The 23,715-nt window shown below is 39.2% G+C and overlaps 1 protein-coding gene across 3 annotated transcripts; it reads right to left on the reverse strand.

The window, feature by feature from the left end:
• Window positions 1–87: 87 nt before the first annotated feature.
• On the reverse strand, window positions 88–19,353 carry LOC308384029 (cell division control protein 42 homolog). Of its 3 annotated transcripts, none has more exons than XM_080862330.1 (6): window positions 19,262–19,353; window positions 13,800–13,904; window positions 5,175–5,247; window positions 4,455–4,564; window positions 3,978–4,175; window positions 88–3,191 (listed from the first exon to the last, which is right to left on the reverse strand). In XM_080862330.1, the coding sequence occupies exons 2-6, from the start codon at window positions 13,902–13,904 to the stop codon at window positions 3,102–3,104; spliced, it is 576 nt and encodes a 191-aa protein (XP_080718456.1). In that variant the 5' UTR covers window positions 19,262–19,353; the 3' UTR covers window positions 88–3,101. The 3 variants fall into 3 exon arrangements, with proteins under 3 accessions (XP_080718456.1, XP_080718457.1, XP_080718458.1); XM_080862331.1 differs by having other exon boundaries at window positions 19,253–19,295; XM_080862332.1 differs by lacking the exon at window positions 19,262–19,353 and adding an exon at window positions 19,124–19,261.
• Between the last annotated feature and the right edge of the window lie 4,362 nt (window positions 19,354–23,715).

The raw sequence follows: 23,715 nt of genomic DNA on the forward strand, positions 1-23,715 counted from the left end.
GAACAAATTAAAAAGATCCTGGCAATCACACGGATAAAAAAGCAGTTTTCTAATTTCAACAAATAAAGTCCCAGTGAAAAAAAAACATTCAAGTACTGGTTTTATTATTTCCAAACACCCACCACTTCCAACATTCATCTTTTAAAACATCTTTAATTCTTGCTTCGGCTCTCATGTTTCTCTCCTGCCATTAGAAGCTTGTTATCACTTAGTTTCAACCCGGCCAGCAATACTCGAACCAGCTGTTGGCACTCAACCATCAAGTGTCAGAAAAAACGTCTAAAGAGAAAAGGAATTAAAATTCCAGAAACACCAAGTTAAAAAAAATCACCAGGAAACAATAAAGAAAAAAAATCTATATAATACTTATAATCATCCATACATAATCAGAATAAACCATCATCAACCATAGAAAAGAAACAGAGGAGGGAAAGTGGAATTTCAGTTCATTTGAATGGGAAATGATTTCAGTTTAAAGGTTTCAAATGTGTTACTGACTCCTGATCAGTGTCAGAGAACTTTAACATCTCACCAGTCATACCACCTTAAACCATCCTCAGATCAGAGGTTTGTTGATTGTAGCTTTAACTAACTTTATGAAAGATGAATAAAAACAAGCAGCACCGACTCTTTCAGTCCAAGTTTGCTGTCAGAGCAGCAGGTTTCAATAAATGACTGGGAAAATTCAGTCACTGAGGAGGGTTTTTTCTAAAGGTCAGCGCAGCACTTCCTTATTTAAAGGTAGTAAAATGAAATATAAAAACTGTGAAGCCGCTAGAAGATGAATGAAGGTAGAACTGATGTCTTTAAAAGACTCAACTTTAACTTCTCAAACACTGATCAGTCTGATTTTAGCCAATGAAATGACACACAGAATCCTTTAAACCAGCCTAATCCCCTTTAAGGCCTCCAGGAGGAGCCAACGAGTCACCAGAGAACCACCTCGGGTTCTAGCCTGGAGCAGCGAAGCAGGAGTGAACAAAACAAGAGGAGGTCACACGTGGGCCGTTTGTCTGTGTCGACTTTAACAGTTTAATAAGGTGGAAAACATTTAAGAAACTTAAAAAAGGCGCGTCTCACAGTTTTCACACAGTGACTCGTTCTAAAGGAACATTTCGCCCAATCTTTTTCAATATCTCTACTAATGTTTACAGTTAAAAGTTATTGTTAGGAGTTATATAATGTTGTGTGCAGTTGCATGCAAATTCTTGCAAAACATTCCCGTTTCTGTGGTCAGGTGAAAACTGCATGACTTCAGATTTCCTGAATATCCCACATTTGTCCTGTTACCAGGTGGAACTTGAGAAATCTCAGACAATTCAAGACTTAAAGAGTCTGAATATTATTTTTGTTACTTTGGAAAGCAATGCATCCACATGAGAACATCGAGTTTCTAACTTCTCTCAGCTACAGATTGAGGCACTGTTAGCTACTGTGCACACCAATGCATGTGTTGTCCTGTAACGTGCAGCTTCTGCCCAGTTAGTAAATGTTTAGTCTCAGTTATTCTTTTTGACACGGATGAAGTCAAGTTACAGAACTCGCACCTACAGCACGCAGAGGCGTTATAAGGAGGAGACACGGCTCTCAAACAATCCTAAACTGAAGGCTACTGGAGCTGCAGCGGTTAGCAGCGTTGCCTCACAGCAGGAAGGTTCCTTGTTTGAATCCCCTGGTCGGTTTGCAGGCGTGAGTTCACTCCAGCATGTTGGGTTAAACGCTCATTCTTTCAGTGTTTGGAGGAAACAGCTAGGAGGTTTTTTTTACTGCCCAAAGGTGTCGGCTAGATGTTTGTTGATGCGCTTTTTGTTGCTTTTTTGAAACCAGTGACCGAATAAAACAGCACTAATGTTGACTTTCTTATGATCAACACTTTTGATTACATTTAAATCTACAGTTTAAGCAGAGGTGGATGGGTTTATCTACTTTAGGATTTATCTGACCTTGTGTTGGGATCAAACTACAGCTGCTTGGAAAGATGTCCTGCTTTCTTCAAAAGGACTTGCTTGAATTGTATTGTGGATACATTAAGAGCAAACTAGCTCCTTTACCTCAAGTTTCACAGGATTTTTCGCCACAGGATGAGAATGTCAACAAAGGCTTTCTAGAAGCAAACACAGCCACTCAGCAGCTACGCTGAAACACCTCTGGACAATTATTTTAAAGCACTACCTTAAATACTTTTAACTTCACCGCTGACCAGGACATCAAAACTGCACTTACAGAAGCAACAGTCAAATCTAATCAAAGCAGCTCTACAGGTTTGACTTGAAATAGGCTTTTTTCTCCTGTAGGTTATTATTTTTTGTATTTAGAGAGTCCTCAGCTGAAAATCTACGAGTGCCACGTGTCTCTCTTATGTCTTACACAAATCCACAAAGCCTGCACAACTGCATATGATTTTTTGGTTTAAAGGTTAAAAATAAAAATTCAAAATCTGTAAACAGAGTTAATCTTTATGTTAACAAAAGAAAAGGGAAAAATACTGCTCAAAGTTTTTTTGTTTTAACGTGGAAAAGTTAACAAATTAAAAAAAGCTATTGTTGAGATCAACAGTGTAGCGCCCGTCACTGCTACTGTACACCACAGCCGTTCAAACTCTGATTACCAAATTATTTCAAGGCTATGAAATCAACAGCAGATCAATCACTAACACAAGTGTCACAAATATAAAGCAGCAGTTTACTGACCCAACACATTGTTCCCAACATTTATTTCAGATATTTTATACAGTTCCTTGTAGATTTTTTTAATGATTTTAAAAGTTTTTGTTAAGTTTCAGCTGCTAACGTGACTCCATCCATTGTTTGTATCTTCAAGGCATCTGAGGTTTAAACTACTATTGCTCAATCTGCTTCCTGCGATTATTAAAACCCTGTTTCCAGGTTAGCGAAGAGTGTTGCTCAAACATGTTAGTCATGTTACGGTGATGAAAACAAAGCGCCTATCCGTTCTAACACCACACCCACGTTAAGTCACTATGGCTGAAGGCACTGTTTAAATGCGTCTACCCTCCCCCCCTCAGTTCCCATCTGGGTTAATAATCTCCTCCTGGTCCACCTCCACCTTCTCCTATCCTCTTCTTCTTCTTGTCGTGGCGTCTACAACAGAACGCAGCGCTTTTTGGGTTTGGTGTCCGGAGGCTCCAGAGCTGCCAGGATGGCCTCGTCAAACACGTTCTTCAGTCCCCTCTAAATAAACAAAAACAACCCATTACTAAATAAATAAATAATAATTAATTTAAAAAAAAAACTGAATTCAAATTTAAATTTCAAAATTCAAAAATTCAATTCACATTTAAAAAGAAAGAAAATTCTACAAAGGAAACTAGAAATGAAAATAGACGACGTCGCCATCCTTTTAGACCGAGGTGGAGTTCTGCCACAGATCTCTGCATGCCTCAAATTTACTTGCAATAAAACAAAGTAAAATAACAAATACTTTTTTCTAATGACCGGAGCTCCTGTCCTCTCGCTGAATGTGCTAGGGGAGGCGGTTTCTGTCTAGCTCTACCAAAAAATACATAAAAATAAATAAAAGAATTTGACTAAATAACATGACCGTATGTAGAATAAGTAGATTAACATGTAGGAGGAAAGTCTTCTGTTTTTAACTAATCAATTACATTTAAGAAGACTTTTTTTAAAGCAGGTAAACACTTGTTCAAATACTAGTTTCAGTTCCTATTTAATACTCACAGGTAATTGTCTGATGATGATTTATTTTTAAAAGTGCTTTTTAAAAGCTGATTAGCAGTTGTAACCAGAATCATGCCTAGTACACGGAGCCACGTGGAAATGAGCCGTTTACAGTTTCACATCTGGACACAGACAGTTCTGTAGCTACACGTCGCCACGCTTATTAGACTTAACTGTGAAACTTCCTTTGACCTCATCAGTTTATCTTTTCAGACCTGAGCTCACATGGATACTAAAGGCCTGTTTCTCCCACTCAGACGACTACTTCTTTCTCCGTACCTGCGTCAGAGCCGAACACTCCACGTATTTGACGGCCTTCAGCTCACGAGCCAGTTTTTCTCCGCTCTCACAGCTCAGGGCTCGCTGTTTGTTCTTGGCCAACTTCTCCAGGGTGTTGCTGTCGTCTCTGAGATCCACCTGAGTCCCCACCAGCAGGAAGGGCGTCCGTGGGCAGTGGTGTGAAATCTCTGGCACCCACTGTGAAAAGACAAGGTCAAGGTCAGGCTTGATGGACTTTAAATGCAACTCCAACTGACCTGAACCCTCCTCTGTGTCCTTAAAGTTACACTGTGAACAAATTTAGATCTAAAACCAAGCTGATGGTGTTCTCAATTAATTTTTACTGAGAAGACAATAACTTGTCATAGTAAATAATTTGGTTTACAGATTATTCTGACAGCCCTTGTTTAAAAAGGTAAAATGTACATGTGTCAATCTTAATCTAGAAACAAAAAACACAGAGAGAGCTAAACAAACCTTCTCTCTGACGTTCTCGAAAGATGAAGGTGATACAACAGAGAAACAAACGAGGAAGACGTCAGTCTGAGGGTAGCTGAGGGGTCGCAGTCTGTCGTAATCCTCCTGACCTGCAGGGGGAGGCACGAGATGACAAAATTAAGCTAATAGAGATAAAAAAACAAAACAAAGCTTCAGGTCCAGTTGAGGTGGGCTCCAGAACTGAGTCAATGCCCATATTAAAGTGTCCAACTTTGGACCACACATGAACATGCGCAGCGTGCTACAAAACAAAAACCTTCCACCCTCTTCACCATAACGACGCAGCGGGTATTTTCATTTAAACATATGGATACTGTAAAGGTTTAATCTTAGGAGTGTGGCTTGTTTATTTGACAGGTAAATGTGGAGCAGATCGCAGTCCACTCGGTCTCACCTCCACCAGCTAACATCTCACACTACCAAAAACTCTCACTCTCTGACTTCCTGTTTTACCAAAAGTGGTGGTGAGATGTAGCCAAAAATTAAGATTTCATGATGCATTTTTTTCCCCAGGAAGTTTTCATCATCTTTTTGACAGAAGAGGGTTAGCACATTGACTTAGTTTTATTTTTAGGTTTTGTAGTGCTTTTAACTCCACTAAAAAAAAACCTTTCTGTAAATATTAGGCAGTCACTGCTCGTGGGAGTGTGTTCGGTGTTCCTACAGTGAATTAACTGAAATGGTTTTAGATTTTTTTACCTGCAGTGTCAAACAGTCCCAGAGTGTACGGCTCTCCACCGATCATCACCGTCACGGCATAGTTGTCGAACACCTGGGGGACAAAGAGGGGAAAAGGTGAGAAAACAGAAGCCGGATGATATGACAGAGAGAGCAGAAAACAAAAAAAGGAAGTAAAGTGTAGACTGGAAGAAGACTTCTTGAGTTGTTAAATCGTTGAAAAAGGAAGTGCTTTCCTAGTGATTTTGTTTGACAGACGTTCAGCACCGCTGTCATACAAATCAGACAACTCCAGTGTTGAATGTGCAAAGTTAAAAAGGCTAAAATATGAGCACATGATGCTCCATTAAGCAAATCTTTAAGTCATTAAACAGTGGATGAGCGCACCCATCAGCGGTTTCACACCTACAGTTTATTTCCTCCGGTCAGAATCAGTTCAGTTTCTAAACGTGTCAACTGAAAAAGAACAATTTATGTTGGGCGGCTAGTTGCTAGCCTGTGCACATCTATAGTACCTCATGCTTCACAGAATACAAAGAAATAACCGCACGTGACTACGGGAAGTTGTTTTTTTTTAGCTCAAACTTTCAACATCTACATGGTAATTGGGCCTGACTGAGCTCGTATCCTGTTCACACCACAAACGAACTGCTGAGTTCATTTGGAACCGCACAGAGACGTCCTCCAAAGGGTCTCGGTGCGGTTGTTTTGGTCTGCACTCGAGTGCGATTATATTTACATCTGCACAAACGAACTGCAGCAAGAGGGAAAATGAGAAAGTGATTTAAACTGACTAAACACCGCAGGCGTTCACCTCCATGAAACCGATCATTTCCAGTGTTGAGAACGTGTGAAGTGGATTTCTTAACATTGTGTGCTGTATCTAAGACCACTGTCTGGATCTGTATGATGTGATTCAGAGCTGTTATTCTCAAAATTGCCATCTTGGCCAGAGAAATCCAACCTACGTGCTGTTCAACCCTTCTTTTTGAGAGGTGCAGCTACTCGGCCTGGTGTAAAAGAAATCAGGATTATTGTGAACTGTGAATCATGCAAAGCTACTGCAGTAGGGTCCAATGATAAAGATATGGAACTGGAAATGGGTAAAACAGCTGCCCTTTAAATAGTTTATTGCATACATGATCTTTACCAAATTACATGAAATGATGGAAACTGAATATTGTTTTGTTGTTGTTCAGGTAAACAGACCTGCTGCATCTTGGTTCAGTCCTTCCTTTTATTTAATCACAGCCATACCTTCAGGCTGCTGCTGTGTACAATAAAACAGTCCAGTCCCAACACGCCTGCTAACCTTGGCTCGGCGGACGTGCGCTAAAGCAGGGAGTGTTCACGGTGATGACCTCATGCAGTATAAAACAAGGTACGGTCACAGTAGCTGACTGGAAATGCTTGTTGCACGACGATCTTCATAGAGACATGTTTCATCAGCGAGTTTCAAGCTGCTCGACTGTTTCACAAAACAATCAGCACCATTTTGAACTATAACTGTAATGTTATTTAACACAATTATTCATTAACTTAAAAATACAGGCTCAGCTTTTAGTCTCGTCTTGGACTGAAAACCATTTCGGTCACTTAAAGCAACAAGTCTTCACAAGGAGTTTACTTTAAATACTATTCAGATTGGAAACACTGCAAATGAAATGATTAAACAGGCAGAGCTGATTGACCTGCAGACCGTTGGGTGCACACCAGTGGGTGTTTGTGCTCGTGAAGCCCATCTTATTTGGGAGCTGCTGGTCACTGCTGGCCCACAGCCTCCATTGTGTCTGTTTGTGCAGACGGCTGTGAAGCGAGACCCTCGTGACAGCAGACTTGGAGGCATCAGAACAATTGGATGGTAGCCACAGGTCGAGGGAGAAACAGCTAAAGCAGACAGCCAAAAAACACTTTGGTCGCACGCCACCAAAAGTGAATCAGGCGAGATGAGTCAGCAGACGACAGCTTTTCTGGCACGCAAAACATTTTGGGACCCACCAGAGGTTCTGGTCTTCCATCAAAGTAAAATGTTTTTGTTTAATTGCTGAAACTTAACAGAAAGTTCAGTCAAATGACCGAGGATAGCAGGAAAACGCACTGACGTCTGGAAAAGTCACAGACTTTTCGCCTTAGTTATATGCAGACAAATCATGATTATGTGTAATCACGCTCAAAGATCCTGAGCCAGTAAGAAATCCCAGTTAACTGTTAACTGGTTTTACAGGATTTGGCATTAACACGACGGTTTACCATCTTTTTTTAACCCAATGCTAACCTAATGTCCAGAGAAGCTGCTGCTACAACTGTTCAAAATTTCTTCTACTTGTCTGTTTGTTGGTTGTTTATTTTTCTTCCGAGCACAGAGAGGCAGAATTGACCCGACGTTTGATAGACTGATGAAACAGTTCAGAGTGTGCGACACACACGCAGAGAAATGGACAAACAGAGACAGAAGTGCCCTTCAGGTCAAGTTTGGACAGAAACACTGAGTAACTGGCCCCTCCTCTCAAACATCCACCACACAGACAGAAGAAGAGACACAGGTTTGATGGTAAGAGCTTTGGATGGAGCTCAGACTACAGAAGCTGCTGGAAACAGATCACAGCAGACACAGTGGGGAAAGAAAGCGCTGTGCCGAACAGTGTCCCGACAGTGCTGTTACGATAACTGTATTTATATGCCGTTTCAGTTTCATACAGAGCCAAACAACAGCCTGAAATTAAACAATAAACACACTCCTTGTAAAATGTGACAGGTTTGACATCAGATTCCTGTAAGGTGACTTGTTGGTGAGGAATTACTTCCTGGAGAAGACTTACTCTCTCCTAATTTCTTACTGTGTGGCTTGTTTGTCAGCAGATTGACAGGAAACGATGCAGACACATAATACAGCACTGATGTATAGTTGCTCAACACACACACACACACACACACACACACGCACACACAGAGCAAACATGAAACAGAAAGCGTACAGGAGAATAAAGTGTTTTGTCTAAAACAAGACATTGCTCAACTTAATGCTGCATGATGACTAGCCTCAAAGATTAGGGTTCATTAAGTACGTTGGTGACATTAAGTAAAAAGGCGGTGATTAACAACAGGAGAATGCAGGTAGGAACAGGATGTTGCACAGGAATAACAACAATGTGACAGTAAGCAATAAAAACAAAATAACACAGCTTTTGCTGAATCATGTTGGAGGTGTATAAAATCGTATTACTATTCACGGATGATAAAAAATAATAAGCATAAAAAGTTGCATTTATGAGGAAAGAAAGTAAAATTTTACAATAAAACTTTGTTCTTGATATCCCTTTTTTACATTTATATGAAAGTATTTCCACTTCTGTCTTGAAAAGCACCTTTATTCTGAAAATATCACAGTAATTATAATCAGCATTTTGATAATAAAGTTAAGTCTTTAGTACTTATATAAAGGTTTTCCTACATGTAGCGCTAATAAGGAAAAAAAGAGCTCTATGCTAACAGCAAAGAGCTACTATGCTAATGTTTTCATTAGTAGGAAGCCACAGACGAGCTGAAAACTACATACAGCTAATACGTTAAGATATGTTTTTACATTATTTTTTTCAGTGGGTAATAATAATAATAATAATAATAATAATAATAATAATAATAATAATAATGGATTGCATATATATAGCGATTTTCAAGGCACCCAAAGCGCTTTACAATGCCACTATTCATTCACACACTGGTGGAGGCAGCTACAGGTGTAGCCACAGCTGCCCTGGGGCAGACTGACAGAAGCGAGGCTGCCATATCGCGCCATCGGCCCCTCTGGCCAACACCAGTAGGCGGTAGGGTAAAGTGCCTTGCCCAAGGACACAACGACCAGGACAGAGAGCCCGGGGATCGAACTGGCGACCTTCCGGTTACAGATGCGCTTCCCAAACCCCCTGTGGTGACCGTGTCCTGTTTGAGCCTAAAAGTGCTCAAACAGGACTGAGAAAACTAAGAAGAGCAGACAGAAAGCAAACAGTCCAGTCTCGGCAAACAGAGGTGGTCACGTGATGCCCTCACTTCTACTCTTGTTGACTGAGTTTAAGAAGAAGCAGAGCGCATTTTTAAATATGAAAGGGAAAGCTCATAACAACAATGTGGCATTTAAACAATGCATTTGAAATAAAGTAGTTGTACATAAACAAATAATAGATAGATACTGACATGACCATTCCTGCATATACGAGGTACGCCAAACATACAGCCCGGGGAAGAACGAGCCTATTAAAGCAGCGGTCCCCAACCCGTGAGCCACGGACCGGTAAGGGTCTGTGAGACGTTTGGTACCGGGCCGCGAGAGTTGAGGCTCGGGGTGAAATTTATGGTTTTCAGGGTTTTTATCATTAACTCTCTTTCCCTAGGTATTTTCCCATTAAACTTTAATGCATTTAAAAGACCAAAGTACTTTCTGATCTTGATAAGGTTTTAGAATCATAAAGAGGTAAAATGGCAAATACTACTGTTGTTTAAGCTGCAAAACAGTCTAGATGTGAAGGTTGTGCTTTTATACGACAACAATAATCAGTAACAGTCGTATTAATACTGGAAAAAAAAGTGCATTTTTTAACATTAAAAAAAAAAAGAAGATCTTGTTTTAGTAATTGGTGGCCGTCAAAAATCGTAATAAAAATTCAAACAGAATTGGTTGAACGACATTTGTACTGAAGAGTTAAAAATAGTGGAGTGGAAGCGAGGTGAGTGAGATGGACAGTCTGACAGGAAGAGAAAGATAAAAGTTGAGTCAGCACTGTTGCTTCCGCAATTCTCAAACAGTGCTGACTGCTGACAGATCAAGCAATGGCACCAACAGAAAACAGAAGACAATTACTCATCAGTTTGCAGTCCCTACTCACAGACCCTACCCATCATCAATTAGGAGGCATTTCAGATATTTCTAGCAGGGCTGCAGAGCCTGTCAACGCTCAGCAAGCCGTTTTCTGATGGCAACAAACCACAGAGTCAGAGAATGCCGGATCAGCTGAGCTGAGGCGCACATGGACCACATTTGTGTCACGCTGCAGAGCTTGCGAAGCTTCTTCCTCATCGTGCTGCTGCAGCGTGACGCAACACTTTTGAATAGTCACGAATCAAACAGGATGTCAGGAGACAAGCACACATTTCTAATCCTGCAGGTACAGACATGAAACCACCGACTGCACGCACCAAAAACGACACAAACGTGTACAAGAATCAGAACAAACAGCGAGCGCTAGAAAGTTTACAACTTCAGGAAATGATGTGCAAAAACTCTTGAAGGTGTGAAAAAGAACTTTTTACCAAAATATCATCCAGCTTCATGCTTGAGTGCAAAAGGGTGCTGCTACCAAGATACAATTCACTGTAACAAATTAAAAGAGGACAGCTTAATGAATGCAGTAGGAGCTTGGACCCAGTAGCAGGGTTTATAAGTCATCATTTAGCAAGCGTATTGTAAAAACTTTTAAGCCCTTCATTTTTATATGCAACATTTAACTTGTAGCATTTTCTGTGTGTGAACTGTCACAACCTCTCTCTGCCTAATGGAGAAGCTGTAGCTCAGGAGGTTAGGAGCGGTTCATCTGTAATCGCAAAGTTCGATCTGCAATGCGTTCATTGCAGTAGCAGTGTGTGTGTGTGGTGGATAGAAAGCACTAAAGTATAAACAATAAGTGTTTGTATGAAAGGGCCATGTTGTATAAACAGAGCTGAAAAGCACTACATAAGAACCAGTCCACTTACCATTTATCAAGATGTCAGCTTAAATCTAAGGTGGAGCTTAATCAATATTTGGCTCTGTTGGCTCAGCAGTATGAGAAACAGACCTCGAAGTGTAACGTAGTGTCTCCTTTTCTAACATTTCTTACTCTCTATCAAGAACATTTAGTTTTTTTTTCAACGTGTTTTTATAGGTATAAAGAAAAGTCCAGCTTGATCATGTGTCAACCTTGAAAACTGTAACATCAGCACAAATTTAATTTAGGAACCATTTTTCAATAAAGATTAGAGGAAAGTGGGTCAACCAAGTTATTCCATGTAAAAATGTTTGATGACCATTACTGGTTTAAATCTATATTGAGAAAAATATTCCATGAAAGACAACTGACCTTATATTGCCTTTGGGCTTTTGGAGCCTTGACCTGACTAAAAAATAATTGAAAAAAGAAAAGAAAAAAAAAGCACTATGCTGCTGAAAAATGAAAAATAGATATTTGCAAAATTCTGCCTAAATATGTATTTTACCTGGTTAATGTGTGTGGGGGGGGCGTGGTCTGCAGCACCACTGCAGGGGAAGCGGACGCACCTGAGCGGCACCCGCAATCACGCCTCGCCGCCTTAACGTCTGTGCCATCTATGCTGTTGTGTTGTTGTTGGTGTGTGTCGGGCTGTGGGCTGAAACGCTACAGCCGGCTGTGTGCGTACAGCAACCGTGTGTGAAAAGTGGTCAATAAAGAGATGTTGAAAAGCGTGTTCATGGAAACATCGTCGGGTCTGCCGTGATATGTTTACAACGGGACTTCTGCTCCTGAACCTCTGCGCACAGCGTCTGCAAATCGGGGCTGTACGCAGTCACTTTCATCTTTACGCAGGACTGTAAGCTGTCGTCTGTGGGGCGTGAGCGGTGTTTGTCTTTAAACATAGTTCGCGGTGGAGAACAGCTGCTGACATAATGTGGATCCGAAGATCCATAATTGGCCTGCCTGGGGTTGAAAGTCTCGATAAATCCATGGCGTTTCGGTGGGTACACCGGCTTCCGCGAGTGTGACGCTTATTTTGAGCGATGAAAAAAATATTAAATATAATTTTATTTTTATATTTCAATATCACAATAATCTTCCAATTTAGAACTACAAGTTAAAAAAAAGAACTAACATAAATAAAATACACTTCAGCAAAATACTTCTAATTTATTTTCCCAAACCACGCGGAGCCGCATTAGAAGGACTAAAGAGCCGCAGGTTGCCGACCCCTGGTTTAAGATATTTGAGAAAAATATATGTGATGTAATTTCAAGGTGCTGCTGACCAAAAGAGTTATAATAACACTAGAAATGTTATTAGAAAACACTGGATATATCTGGAGACCAAACATCAACGTCTCATACAAACTTTGCCTACTATAAATGAACACAGTGAGACCAAATGCAAAAAGGAGGTTTGTTTCAGTTTGAGTGTCTGAAAAGGTGTGTTTTATTGTTCCTTGAATCCACCTCACCTCTGCTTGAATGGCACGTGCATAGTTGATGCACATATAATAACTCTGAGGGCAAAGCTTGTGTGAGCACAGAAAATTTAAGGGGACATGGATGTGTGCACATGTTCATCATCGGATGAAGAAATTTACAGCACTCAGTCTTAAGTTGTCCTTACCAGACTGGTACAGGTAAGTATGATTGGTCTAGGTAAACTAAAGGGGACGGGTCTTTAACTTATCTGATGAAATTTCACATATTTTTGTATCATTTATGACCATTTGTTGACCAAAATTTAGTCGTAGCGTTCCACAGGGTTCTGTGCTAGGACCAATATTTTTCTCATTATACATGTTTTCTATATCACAGAAACACTGCACATATTTTGATTTCTTTGACAATGATACACAATTAGATCAGGAAACACATAAATTAGTAAACTACAGGCTTGTCTCAAACAATTCAATTCCTGGATGACCTGTACTACTACTTCTACATTCAGACATATCTACACATAGAAAGCTTTGAAATGACTACTGAAGTCTGTTGATTTTATATTAAAAAAAAAAGACACATATTTATATGTGCTTCACATCAAGAAAGTTTCACATCACTAATTTGCCAATGCACTTCTTCTACAACTTCTCAACCACTACATGATGTTTTGCTGTGGAACACTACTAACAGACCTAGAGAAGTGAGAGTTACTGCTGCAGCACGTTTCATTTTGAATTTATCTGCACAAAATATTTGAAATGTTACAGTTACAAGCAAGACGTTTGCTTATATATCGTTTTACACAGCATAATGAAAATAAAGGATGAACAAACAGCCTGACTACAATGACTTGATTCAAACTTGTTATTGATCAAAGTAAAGTTCATCCTGTTTTTTTATTAAAATGATACACTTGTACCGCAGTACATGCAATTCGTTTATGTACATATAAATGAAATGTAATCTTTGAAGGTGATGTGTGTTAACGCATTTTTAATAGAACTGATTGAAGCCCATCAAAAGCCATTAAAAAAATATTTCAGTACAAAATATAAGAGTCATAAACGACCCAACTTGGTACTTTCAGTTCTTAAAAGACTCCAGAGTTTTATTACAGTGTACTACTACCAAGTTTTGGTACCCATTCCCATCTTTTAAAAATAAAAGTGAAGCTGAAATATGAGTGACACTCTCTCACTGAACTGGAAAGGTATGTGCATGCTGTAAATACAGTGGCGTCGATACTGACGATACTTTTTTCAGAAACCTGTTTATGTAACCTACGTACAGCATTTACCCATCTATCAGTATCACTCCACAGGAAAGACCTGCACACTGGGTGTTACAAGGAATAAAGTGGCCCGTGCTGCTGCTGTGCATCAGCTCTCTGTCATTTCAAGTATTATTACTTTGGGGAAGTGAAAAAGTTACTCGTGTTATTTGAGACTACTCACCGTAGGAACGTATTCAGAGGGAAACTTGTTTGTCGTGTATGAGATGAGCAGGCATGTCTTTCCCACTGCACCATCACCCACCACCACACACTTTATAGTTTGCATCTGAGGAGGAGAAAAGTAGAAAACCTTCTTATTAAAACAAACACAATCTCCATCTGTGTGTTTGTTTCTTTATCCCTGAACTGATCCTAAAACCACAAGGAGCTAGCTACCAAACCTGGCACACAGGTACACCTTAGATCCCTGAGGTGTTCCTATGTATGTCATATATTTAAACGTCATCATGTTGCCTAGTAACCACCTACCAATGGGCTGATATGGCTCATTTATCGCATTTTTGCACCTTACAGAACCTTATAAAAAAATCACCATATCATTTTTATTTCACACAAAATTTTATTTTTATCCACAAAATTGAACTGTGCACCGATATAATGCACCTACAACACCTTATGAAAACACCTTCTTGTTTTAATTTCATGATTAAAAACACCACATTTAAATCCACAAAAGTTAGCATAGTAGCATAGTGAGCATATGCTGGTTAAGAAAAAAGGACATATCAGTAACTAAGTGTACAACAGATGTGAGACAGGGAAGTGGGGTCTCTGGAAGACTGTTGGAATGACAAAATAAGCCCCTGACAGACCTTAATCAGGTGTTTGTCCATAATGAAAGTAATTAGATATGTTATACATAATGGAAATCACCTGATGAGTGTTGCCTTTAAGACAAAAGCAACTTTTTGAGACAATCTGTACCAAGTCTAAAAGGATCTATGAGAATAATCTAAGGTTTAATCTACTTGAATCACTGAGAATGAAAGTATTAATAGGCTGTAGTTGTACTTCAGTCATTATCAAACTGAGCATCCGGTGCAACTGCTACATTTCAGGGGCTTTCCATAAGCGAGGTGATGCCCTGCTCTTGATTCTGCACCTCCCACCAATGCTTCATGTGCAGAAGGGTAACCATGGCAACATAACTGTATACAAACAAGCCTTGACAATATGAGACAAAAGATTTCAGTCATTACAGTCGATGCTTACGACACAATTTCCAGTTACTTTTAATTAAGTTTTAGTGCAAGCAGACACAGCTGCTCTGTAACAGGTTGATTTTATACAGAAGCAAATAAATATGAGAAAACGACTTCTCCAACCACCCTCTTAATCAAATGATTTTTATCTACATGTAATTTCCACACAACTTTAGTATATCAAATGAAGTCATGTATAAATTTTAGCTTCATACTGTGAGTGTTTTCCAAGTTGCAGGCCCTCAAAGTAGACAACGGGCTATATTTTGTGTCGTTTCATCTGTATTATTTTTTCACCTTATCTTCAGGGCTAAAAAACACATTTAGGTGTTGTTAAAAACATCACTCAAATCAATCAAGTGTCCAAATCTCATGCCAAAATTTTGTTTGAGAATTGTTTTTCAACTTTGAGCACCAGTTTATAGGGATATATCACCAGCAAAATCTCACACAGTAATGCCAGTAGGCATTGTTACACTGGCTCTTTGGTCTGTTTTCTTATAACTCCCCTGGACAAAACCTACATGCATTTCTGGACAGCTTTAAGGGTCATATTAACATGCAAGATTTTCTATGTAGTTATGTTTTGATACTATGCTCAACTTGCCACTGTGTTGTGTCAAGTAAGAGGGCGAAGCATTAACTAATTTACTATGTATAGATGCTTATGGGTGATCAAAATGTAGATTAAATTACTTTTCCAAACACCTGCTCAGTTGCAGGTTTAAGAATTATTAAATGGTTTTTATGCCCTTTTTTCTCTGCCTGTTTGCATCAGGTGATATGAAAATGCAGAGTCAGTATGAGACTGGCTGATGGAAACACTGCCTGGTCTGTGGCGCGATGTTTACTACACAATGACTAGAGAACCTGTGACCTCTCTGATGCCGAGCAGCTCTCATACCCACTCTGCGGCTTCATTAAGAAGGACAATGGTTAGAGGGCTATGGCCTGCCACTTCATCACTGGCTCTTTGTTTGGGTAAATTTGCAGTGCCAGAATTCAGCTGAACTCTGATGAGTCAGAAACAAGGTGGCCAGTCATTTGCAGGCATGAAGACACCAGTTATGTCTGCAGAATTCATTTGTCAGCAAAACATAGTTTTGGGAAATTAGCGCTAGCTGAGTCTTTTCAATGCCCCTTTCTGCCCCAGTTGCATCCAGATAATTTTCATTACAGGGCTCATTTCTAAAACCCTAAGCATTTTAGCTTAGGGGTGGGCTGTAGCTCAGGCGGTAGAGCAGGTCATCTACTGATCAGAAGATTGGTGGTTTGATTACTGGCTTCCCCCTAGTCTACATGCCAAATATCCTTGGGCAAGATACTAACCGACGCATCCATTGGAGTGTGAATGTGCATGAATCTTAGATAGGCACTAACAGCTTAGAAAAGGTGCTTGTGTGAATTGGTGTGACTGGCCGAATGAATTTGTTGTAGAAAGCTCTTTGAGTGCTCAGATAGAGTAGAAAAGCGCTATATAAGAACGAGTCCATTTACCATTTAGCAGAGTTCAGTTGGACTACAAAGACCAGTGAAAGATAATGTACAATTAATATTTAGTATTCTATATATGTTGAAGGACATTCTCAAATCGTCTAAATACTAAACTACTTTGGATGTCAGTTTGCCTTAAGATGCAACTACTGCTACAACTTTCAATAGCTCAGTTTTCTTGGTTGCCCGTATTGATGTCCTTATTCAAGACTAGCGAAATACTTATTGTTGAAATATGTTAGTTTAAAAGACTTGCTGTTAGACTGAACTGCTGTATTCTTGTCAGTTTACTTTGCTTTTATGGGAAAACAGAAAATATGTTTTTATAGAAAAATAACATTTTTTATGTCTGAAGAAAACTTCAATTACACTTGAGGCCAACTCCAAAAATTAGCCAAATTCATTAGCTAACATCTTGTCAATCATAAGTCATTTGCCAATAACTGCAGTTTAACACTTAGATCCACCCATCACCTGTAATGCAGTGTTTCAACACACCAAGATGGTAAACGCAAGCTTGGGACGGGACTTTTACTAGAGTAGGATGTCACGACAGCTATGTCTTTTATCTATCTGTACTGTAATAATGGTTGTGGCTGGCCGACACATTTCTACTACTGTTTGTGAGTAAAAATATTTTGTTTTCATACTATTTGGTATTTGAATAATATCAACATTAGCAATACATCAGAAATAAAGCAATGGACTTGTGTTAAATATTTTGGGATATTTAAAATTTTTACCCCTGATTTATCACAAAGGTTCTGGATGGCGCTCATTTGTAGTGAGTGTAGGCCATCAACCTGCTGTTTACTACAGCTTTTAAAATGCCGGCTGTAAAGCGTCCACATCTATTTACTCAGGAGGAGGTTGTAAAGCTTTGTGAAAGTAGTCCGATATGAGTCGATGAGTCAGTGAATCTCACTTCTGACCAATGACAGCTATACTGAGGTGAGATTAACCTTTCTGCCGGTAAGCACTCCTGCGTTTGCCAGTGTTACCTGGTATTACTGAAAGCTTCTTTGAAATGGATCAGTTGTCAGACTCTAACACTAAGCAAATAGCCTCTCATACCATTTAAGAACATAATCAAGTTGTTTATCAGAGGAAAAGTGTTATTTATACACACTCAAGCCATTAGCTGACATAATATTAGCCTATATCCGGTAGTTGTTATAGGCGGCTCATTGTCAGCTGCCCAGAGATGGGACAGTTGGATGTGTGATCTGCTGACATGAATCATATAAATATGCCTGTCGACATACACATTCCTATGCTAGAGCCCTGACTTGAGTCCAGGAGATCAGGCTTTAGGTGAAGAGGATGAGATGGAGATAAGAGAGGAGAGAGCGTTAGTGGAGGGTGTAGAAGAAGGAGGAGAGGATGAGAAATGTATCATAATTGACACTTCACAGTAGTACTCAGGAATCTGGAACGTGCTAATAGAAATACAGTGGGATACAGAGAGTTATACATCTATTATATAATTTGGCACTCCCCCACTTAAAGTCACTTCTGACTCTAAAAATAAAATTACATTAAAAATAACAGCAGGAGCCAAAACAGCAACTTTGTGGCTTTAAAAATCTAAGCAGAATGCAAAATTAATGATGCTGGTTGCATCTGTCTTTTCTATACGGTCTATGGAAACAACAGACAGACAACAGCACCTGACATTGATAAATTTTATCATTTGTTCAGATAATTAGTCAATGCATCCCATAACAATACTAACAACTGGAGTTCACCAACTCAAATGAACGTGAGCAAGAATAAACCATGTAGATAATGGTTTATTTATGCTAAAAAACAAGATACTAGTATAGCTTTATATCCTACATATCTTTCCATCCCGTTGCCTCACCCGGCTGCAGCAGATGCAGAGTTTTTTCCTTCCCTATGTGGCCAAAGGGTTGCTCATAGGGGGTCATCTGATTGTTGGGATTTTCTCTGTATTCTCTGTATTATTGTAGGGGCTTTACCTTACAATATAAAGCGCCTTGAGGCAACTGTGTGATTTAATGCTATATAAAAAAATTTGAACCTAATCGAATCGCCTTTAAAAGCTAAAATATCCAAAAATTTTAAAATGGTAACTTCAAGGAAAGCATAGTGTTTATAAGTTTTATATGAGACACTTTCAACTTTCGTTGTCAAATTTAAGATAGATTTTGTATGAGGTACTACCAACAGCAGTTTAATAACACCGACTCGTCAAATAGAAAAGTCAACAGAACCCTGAGCAAACACCGACAACTTCAACTTATTTATGGCAACTTTTTCAGCTGTAAATGGTTAAAAATCCATTCAAGTGTTGCTGCTTTTCACTCACTTCCGCATGTGAAGCTGTCCACTTACTTACAGTAAGATTTTAATCGCAGGCCTGCTACTTGTACAGTAACTGAGTACAGATTTCTTTATGTTTTAACGCCTAACGTCGCTACCTGCTGACAGTTTTTCACGGAAATAATCTGCTAAAAGTTTATCATTAAAAGTTTTACTTCTTCGAAGCTCGCTAACTGAGGCTAAGCTAACCTAAAGTTACATCCGCCCAGACCCCCACCCACAGCAAAATAACCTGCTTAAAAGTATTTTAACATAAAGATAATGACAAAAACAATCTTAAAAGACGCGTGTGTAAACTTTATAAATAAGAGGGTTAAACGTTGTAGTTTACCTTCCAAAAATATAAAAACAAAAAAACAACGTACCGGTAACTTTGGGCAGAGATTTAACAGCGAAGCTAGCTTAAAGTTAGCTCAAGGAAATCATTTGTTTTGACAACTACCGTATAGGAGAGTGAGCTGTCAGCTCACTAACAGCCAGTTTTAACTCCGGAAAGATGAGCCCAACACCTCCCGGTGATTTTTGTGGATATTTCAGTATTTACCACCGATAAATCGTTAACGTCACTTACAGCGCCTACCTTTTCAAGCCACAGCCGCTGGACTTGCTATAATGCGGTGCTACGTTCAGGTGCTTCCTGTAAACTACCCCTCCTCACCCGAGGCGGAAGGCGGAACTATGACCCATGTTATATTCAAGTTCCTCTGTTTTTATTACTCTTCATGTATAAAAGCGTTTGTTAATTCTAACTCGCTTTAATTTAGTTAACATCACAAAAATATATAAATTAAAAGTTATGGTACATGAGTTTTTATTCATTATTTATTTAGTTTTTATTTCCGGTTTTAATTTTAAAAAAATCAAGCTTTGTGTGGAAGGTATGTGAGAATTTTTATGGCTTAAAAATTACCACGTTCCTGTACTTAAACCAATCACTGTAAAATACAATCTTTATTAATCTTTCAGTCTTTCTTTTATTAGTCTTTTATTCTGTAATTGATTTAAAACAACACGGCCACAGGTAATAGGTAATGTATTTATTATTTAAAAAAAAAATCTTATTAAAATAACACTGTATTACATTATAGTTACATTACAGTGCAGGTGTAATGTAAATTCTTGTGCAATCACAAAAAACAGGCAGGCACTCAAAGGTCTGCTCGTTATGAAATTTACATCACTGAGAAATTTTGCATCTGTAAGAAATGCAAATTTTATATTTTTTAATTTTATATTTTTCTCAGAAAAATAGAAAAATTTGCTTAACATGATCAAACACCCAGTCAGGCCTTCACCTGTCCAAGCCTATGAGGGCATCATGCTCACCACATTGGTGGCTTTGCGCAGTGACATCGTCACAGCTTGGAAACATTTATACTCCCAGTGAGAGCATGAGTAGGAGTAAAGATTTTTAAAGTTTCATCGTTTCAAACTGTTGCAACATCTCTTTCATTAACATTGCAGTAAATGCCAACACGATCATAAACTTGTGTCTTTAATTTGGCTGTGGCAACAGGGGCACTTGCTAAAATGGTAGGAAACCTGGGAGGTCAGCATGGCCAAAACAGTGCAGCTAGTGCCTGCGGATGTGACGTCACTTTGTCCTTGTCGTCACTTTGTCTCCCTGCAACAACCAGGTGTAAATAGGTTCTTATATTCACCACCTGAGCTAGAGCACAAGCTTATTTCTAATCCTCTGCTCAGTTTTCAATTTTCAGAGCTTATATTCTACGGTCTTTAAACATTTTCTTTCTTCGAGATTTGTGGTTAAATTATGTCTCTTCTTTCTGTTATTATTCATTGTGTTTTTTGTCACTGATTTTTTAAAATACATGTGTCTAAAATAGAAAGTAAAACAGTTTTATCGTGATCAAACAAAACCAGGACAACAGAGAAGTGGTTTCACCCATTTTTGGTTGAGAAGAAAATGATTTAAAAGATAATCTAAAACAGTCCCTGGATGCACAATCAGAGGTCATCTTAGCATTAAAAGGTACAACATAGAGCCACATAATCGAATTTAAAACTGATATTTTAGGTTAACAGTAGAGATTCGCATTAATAACCTGGCTCCAGTTCAATAAAATGTAAAAACCACACATAGACTGACAGATTTTCCTCAGTGATCACCAGAGGGAGATAAAGTACACACTGAGGATACTTTTGTTTTTCTTTTTAGGGTCACTGCAATGCTCATTTTCAAGGGCCATTTTACACGTTTTAACACAACCAGAGAGCGTCCTGGTGTTCTCTGCTACTTCAGAAATCTCCATGGATTCATACACTCCACACTTGCTGACATTTCCATTTGAGCAACGAAAAAATTAGGAAAAGATTTCAAATTCAAGGCACCTTTAAAATGAGCAATTCAGCCTGTAACGTGCTACATTTTTTGTATCTGTTTAACAAAACATGTTAAATTTCATTGTATATGATTAGTATTAGCCACTGAATGCGCGCCCTGCTTGTTTAATCTATAGACAGCATGGATGTAACACTGTGAAATCGCTCATCGGTTAATGAAATCCTGTTTTGGAGTCTCATGCTGATAGTTTTTGCCTTCGTTATCTTTGCTAACAACTATACTTTATTTACAAAACAAAACTCCCTGATATAATATTTTATTCAATATGACCTGAAATGAGTGGCTAAGGCAGAAAATGATTATTTACTGCAGTAATAGAGCGAAGAGTCCAAACTTTTTTCCAATAGTCTTCTGTGCAAACAGATTTCTTTTTGCAACTAGAGGTGTTGCCCCCTGCTGGTCATTAAAAATGCCTTTAAAAAAGTTTAAAATAGATTTTAAACATTTATATGATACATTTTAAGTCATCCAAGAAATAACTAAGTATATTATAGTATACTATACAAGTTCTTACACCAATCCAATCTAATTTGTTTCCCTTGACCGCAGTGGAAAACAGCGTGAGGTCAGGGAAGAGCTGTTCTGCTGTGTCGAAATGATCAGACTCTGGTCGATAATGAGTTAGGAATTCGATGTGGACAGTTCATAAGCTTGTAAAAATAGCCATGTAGATGAGTATGAGTGAATATGCAAGCTGGTCCTCTGTATTATGTCTTTAATAGGGATAAATCTGTTTGTTTGGTTGGCCTGGTCAGCACTGATGTGCTGGAGGTGAAGGGAGACCTCGCCGAGGGAAAGGCTTGTCAACCTTCAGCGATAATGCAGCAGAAAATGAGATAATTACAATGCGAGGTGCTCCTCTATTACTCCGTCCCTCTGGATGGCCTCGCTGTTTTGCTCACTTCACATGCATTTCATTGCTTTTTGATCTCATCAGTGCTTTTTGGGGAAAAAAATCCTCTTTGTTGCTCCCTCATGTTTTTTTCTCATCTGCCCCCATTTCTCTCTCTCTCTCTCTCCTTCTGTATATATGTTTCTCTTAGTCGCTCACCCATAGCTAACCACAGGGATTGATGCCAATGACGATGTGCCGCTTGTCTCCCAAAGATAATCCCATTAAACTCAGGAATTTAATTATAGATTATCTCACACTCTCGCACACACACAGAAGTGCACCCAGAGACGTTCGCACAGGTGGATGTATGCACCTGCCTGATAATACTCTTGCATGCAGGCAAAGACACACCATAATAGACAACCGTGACACACACTGAGCACACACTGGCTTCACCCTTTTGCCCTATCAATGTGTATCAGTGTCACTCTCAGCATTAGCAGCGTCACCGGTCTGTTTTTAGAGCAGCAAGGACACAGCTCAACACGATTCTGCACAGAACAAAGGAAGAACAATGAAGTTATGGTGAGCTCTGTCCAGAACGCAGTCACAGTTCCTGTAAACTCATCAGTTTAGAAGCATTTTCAGGACACGACGGTGGATTTGCGCCGCAGGCCAGAATTTGATTTGGTGAAAGTAAAATTTTATTGGTGAAAGATCACTGGAGTCTTTGGTTACACCACCATAACTTAACCAAGTTACAAACAAATCGGGAAATATCACACAACACCAGTGAAAATATAGAGATACAAGTTTTAGTTAAATCATGAGTACAAGTTAATATGGAAAGCACCTTCGCTGTGTGGTAAAAAGTGGATAAATTAGCGTGTACGTGCATTAAAGGGACAAAACTAAAAATCAAAACAGAAGAAACAAAGCTGGTTAGTTTCTCAAGAGCATTTCTTTCATCTCTCATTCTGTAAAGAGTAAACATGCTTTTAGCCTTCTGCCCTACACATGGATATCTACTAAAGAAAAACATCTGCTGGGTAAAAATGAATAGGATGCACAAAATATGAAATCCAGGCAATTCATTTTCTTTTTTACAGACTCCCAAACAATCAGTAAATTAGCTGCTGGAACTGACAGCCCTCATTATAAACAGCTTCAATTTAAGGCTCGGGGTTTTATTCAAGCACTGAATCATCATAAATTTAGGTTATATATGCTTAAATGCAGATTTTTGGTAATTACGCTCTGAAAACTTTACATTTTCACCACCAGAGGGCAGCATTTTGTCAGTCGGTATGTTGCTACTGTTCTTTAATTTCTTTAATTTCTTTTTTAGTCCTTCCTCATGTCCCCACAAGGATTTTCCCGTTTTCAGGCAAACATTGTAACTAACAGTTGATGTGTTTAATGACCCGCCTGGTTAAACAGGTTAAATCAGTATCACAGGAAAGTACAGCACGGCCATAGTTCAACTTCACTTGATATCTTTTTAGTGCAACACACAATTTTTGCTTGTTATGTCATATTTATCTCCCTACAACATGAGCATTACACACACTGAGCATCATGTCGTGTGAGTATAGTGGAGAAGGCTCAATTATGTAACCATATATACATCAGCTGAACCCCACTGCAGCACCAGAGAGAGGCAGGGAGACACGCAGCGCGAGAACCGGTCCTGCCTTCATCTATTTTTACCTCCTCTGTCAGGCAAAGAGCCTCTGCACCCCATCATCATCCCTCCGTCCATCTCCTCCTTTTTAATTAACCCTCCTCTTCCTCTCCCCATCTCCCTTCTGAGTCATCTCCCTCCCCTCCTCCC

Source organism: Rhamphochromis sp. 'chilingali' (assembly GCF_963969265.1).
Source record: "Rhamphochromis sp. 'chilingali' genome assembly, chromosome: 17".
In the NCBI taxonomy this organism is placed as follows: Eukaryota; Metazoa; Chordata; class Actinopteri; order Cichliformes; family Cichlidae; genus Rhamphochromis; species Rhamphochromis sp. 'chilingali'.

Excerpts from the sequence above, each read along its gene's own strand:
- LOC308384029 (XM_080862330.1), bottom strand. The coding sequence starts at position 13,904 with ATGCAAACTATAAAGTGTGTGGTGGTGGGTGATGGTGCAGTGGGAAAG. Across the intron at positions 5,248-13,799 it reads CCTCTGAATACGTTCCTACG|GTGTTCGACAACTATGCCGT; the intron begins GTGAGTAGTCTC and ends TTTGTCCCCCAG. Across the intron at positions 3,192-3,977 it reads AGTGTTCGGCTCTGACGCAG|AGGGGACTGAAGAACGTGTT; the intron begins GTACGGAGAAAG and ends TTGTTTATTTAG.